The sequence below is a fragment of the Entamoeba dispar genome, genomic scaffold (genome assembly GCF_000209125.1).
Source record: "Entamoeba dispar SAW760 scf_1105229462983 genomic scaffold, whole genome shotgun sequence".
NCBI classification, from domain to species: Eukaryota; Evosea; order Mastigamoebida; family Endamoebidae; genus Entamoeba; species Entamoeba dispar.
In genome coordinates this window covers 5,563-7,938 of record NW_001855465.1, presented here as the reverse complement: position 1 = coordinate 7,938, position 2,376 = coordinate 5,563, and the positions used below count along the sequence as shown (strand labels likewise).

Sequence of the window (2,376 nt, the reverse complement as noted above, 5' to 3'; positions counted from 1 at the left end):
AGAAGAGCCATTTAATTAATTAATTCCATTATAGATAATCCAACAAATGTAGATACTTTATCTCATAGTAAATTAATTGAACCTTTACTAGTATTAGCATCAACTGGTAAAACAGTCAATTCAGTTTATTATTTCTTAAAGAGAATTATTAGTTATAATTGTTTACCATCATTTCTAACAACATTATTACATACCTCTCATGAAAATGGATTAAGAGAAGAATATATTTCATTATTAACAGAATGTACTCAAGTCTCACAACAACCTAGATATACTGCAGAATTCTCCAAACAAGGAACTTCATTATTATCAACTCAATTAAAATTTGAGCAAACACAAGTTTTATCTATTTCATTATGGGCAGCAATAATGAATTTTCCTGACTACTCTCGTGATTCATTTATTACAATCACATCTTTTATTCTTAAAGATATTAAATTAAATCTAGGAGTTTCTTCTACTGCCGTTACAATGCAAATCATCACAGAATCGCATAACGGTTCTATTATTATTGATCATTCTTTTAGACCAAGAGAGTTTTTTAATATTACTGTATTACTTCGCTTATCTAAAGCGTTAGATATCCAAATAGCTATTGATGGGACATTTATTTCTGCAGCAGAACGTATTCAAATTAATGTACCACAATCATTATTTCCATTAGACCTTATAATAAAACCAATTGATAATGCTCGTTTTAGAATTGGAAATTTTCATTTCTTTAAAACAATTTTAAGTGAAGAAATGATCAAATTTATATTCACCGCAAGAGCAGATATTCTTCCATTTAATTGGATTTCAGAACTACCCCTTAATATGAAAAATTTAGAAATACCAACTGACTATTTAGGAAGTCTTATTATTCCAAGTGGTAAATTGTATGTTCATAGTAATAAAAGTATACACTCTGTTCAAACAACTAATTTAAGAAAATTTGAATGTATTGGTATGAAAGAAGCATTTAATGCAGTTGGTGGAATAGAAGTCTTATTATTATTTTTAAGTGAAGTAAAAAGAGTAGAAGAAGCTATTGGTATTATTGAAGTTATAAGAAAATTTCTTACTAATAATAAAATCGCTGCACTAACATATCGTACTGTACATGCAGGAAGAATTTTATTAGAAATTTTAAGTTATACAAGTTATTATTCAAATACACTTAATGAATCAATTAAATTAACTGATTCTAAAATGATTGTTAGGGAATTAGAATTATTATGTTGTTCAAATCTTCGTATAGAAACTGCAGAATTATTTAAAGATATATTTTTTCATACTGCATTTTGGATGAGAACTTCTGGAGAAGTTTTTTATGAGTATATTCAAACAATAATGAAATACATAAATTGTCCTTTTAAAGAAACTAATCTTCAAGTACTTATAGAATCACATTGTATAGATGAGTTTATATCTTATGTACCAGTAGTAGTTGGACTTAAAATGAGAGATCTACAGACTCTTTATATATCAATTATTTATCAATTACTCAATTCTTTATCATGGAAATATATTACTCAATTATTAAATAATGTAATTGCACAATATTGTATTAACATTATTCCATCACCGGTTCTTCCATTATATGGTGATCAAGAAATTATTAACTCTTCACATATTTCTAATTCAAGAACGAATTCAGATACCTATATTTCTCATCCAAGAGCACTAAATGCACAATACTTTTGTTTGGAAGTAATTGAAACTATTGTACGTGCATCATATGATCGTTTTTCAAGTGAAGATTTATTTATTTATTTGAAAGAAGTTTACCAAACAGTTCCATTTGAGACTCTTATTACACTTCTTTCAATTGCAAAATCAGAAAATTTGTTTTTATCTCTTATTAAATTATTAGAAGGATATCTTGCTAATTCATTAGTTGAGGTATCTACTTTACAAACAAATTTTCTTTCTATATTTGAATCCATTAGATGTAAAGACGTATTTACTAATTTAACTTCTAAATCAATTAAAGCACTTTGGAATTTTGCACAACCAATAAATTGTATTAAATATGTTTTAATGATTGGTTCTATTAAAACTATTTCTATTGAATTAGTTAAAACATTTATTGAACTTATCATTGAGAAAGGAGTATTTTTAAATCAAGAAAATTCAGACTTAGTATGGAGGTTTATTCTCAATATTACTGAAAATGAACAATTAGATCAAAAAATATTATTTTCATTGATTCCAATGATTGTTGATATGGTTTGTAAAATTAAGATGGACGGAGATGGGTATTGTAATGAATTATCTAAGTTGTGTATTCATAATCCAATTAATCCTATACGATGGACATTATATCAAGGAATTTCATTAAAATATAATCATAGTTTATTCCCTTCTGTTGCTGTAATAAAAATATTTCAATTA

The 2,376-nt window shown here is 26.0% G+C and overlaps 1 protein-coding gene across 1 annotated transcript in view; it reads left to right on the top strand.

Annotated features, from left to right (window-relative positions):
• Nucleotides 1-2,376, top strand: part of EDI_123220 (uncharacterized protein) — a gene marked incomplete at both ends in the record, with an annotated part of 7,081 nt that overhangs the window by 1,877 nt on the left and 2,828 nt on the right. The window contains one exon of the mRNA XM_001740488.1: nucleotides 35-2,335. Within this exon, the coding sequence (XP_001740540.1) occupies nucleotides 35-2,335 (2,301 nt within the window). The remainder of the gene's footprint in view (nucleotides 1-34; nucleotides 2,336-2,376) is intronic.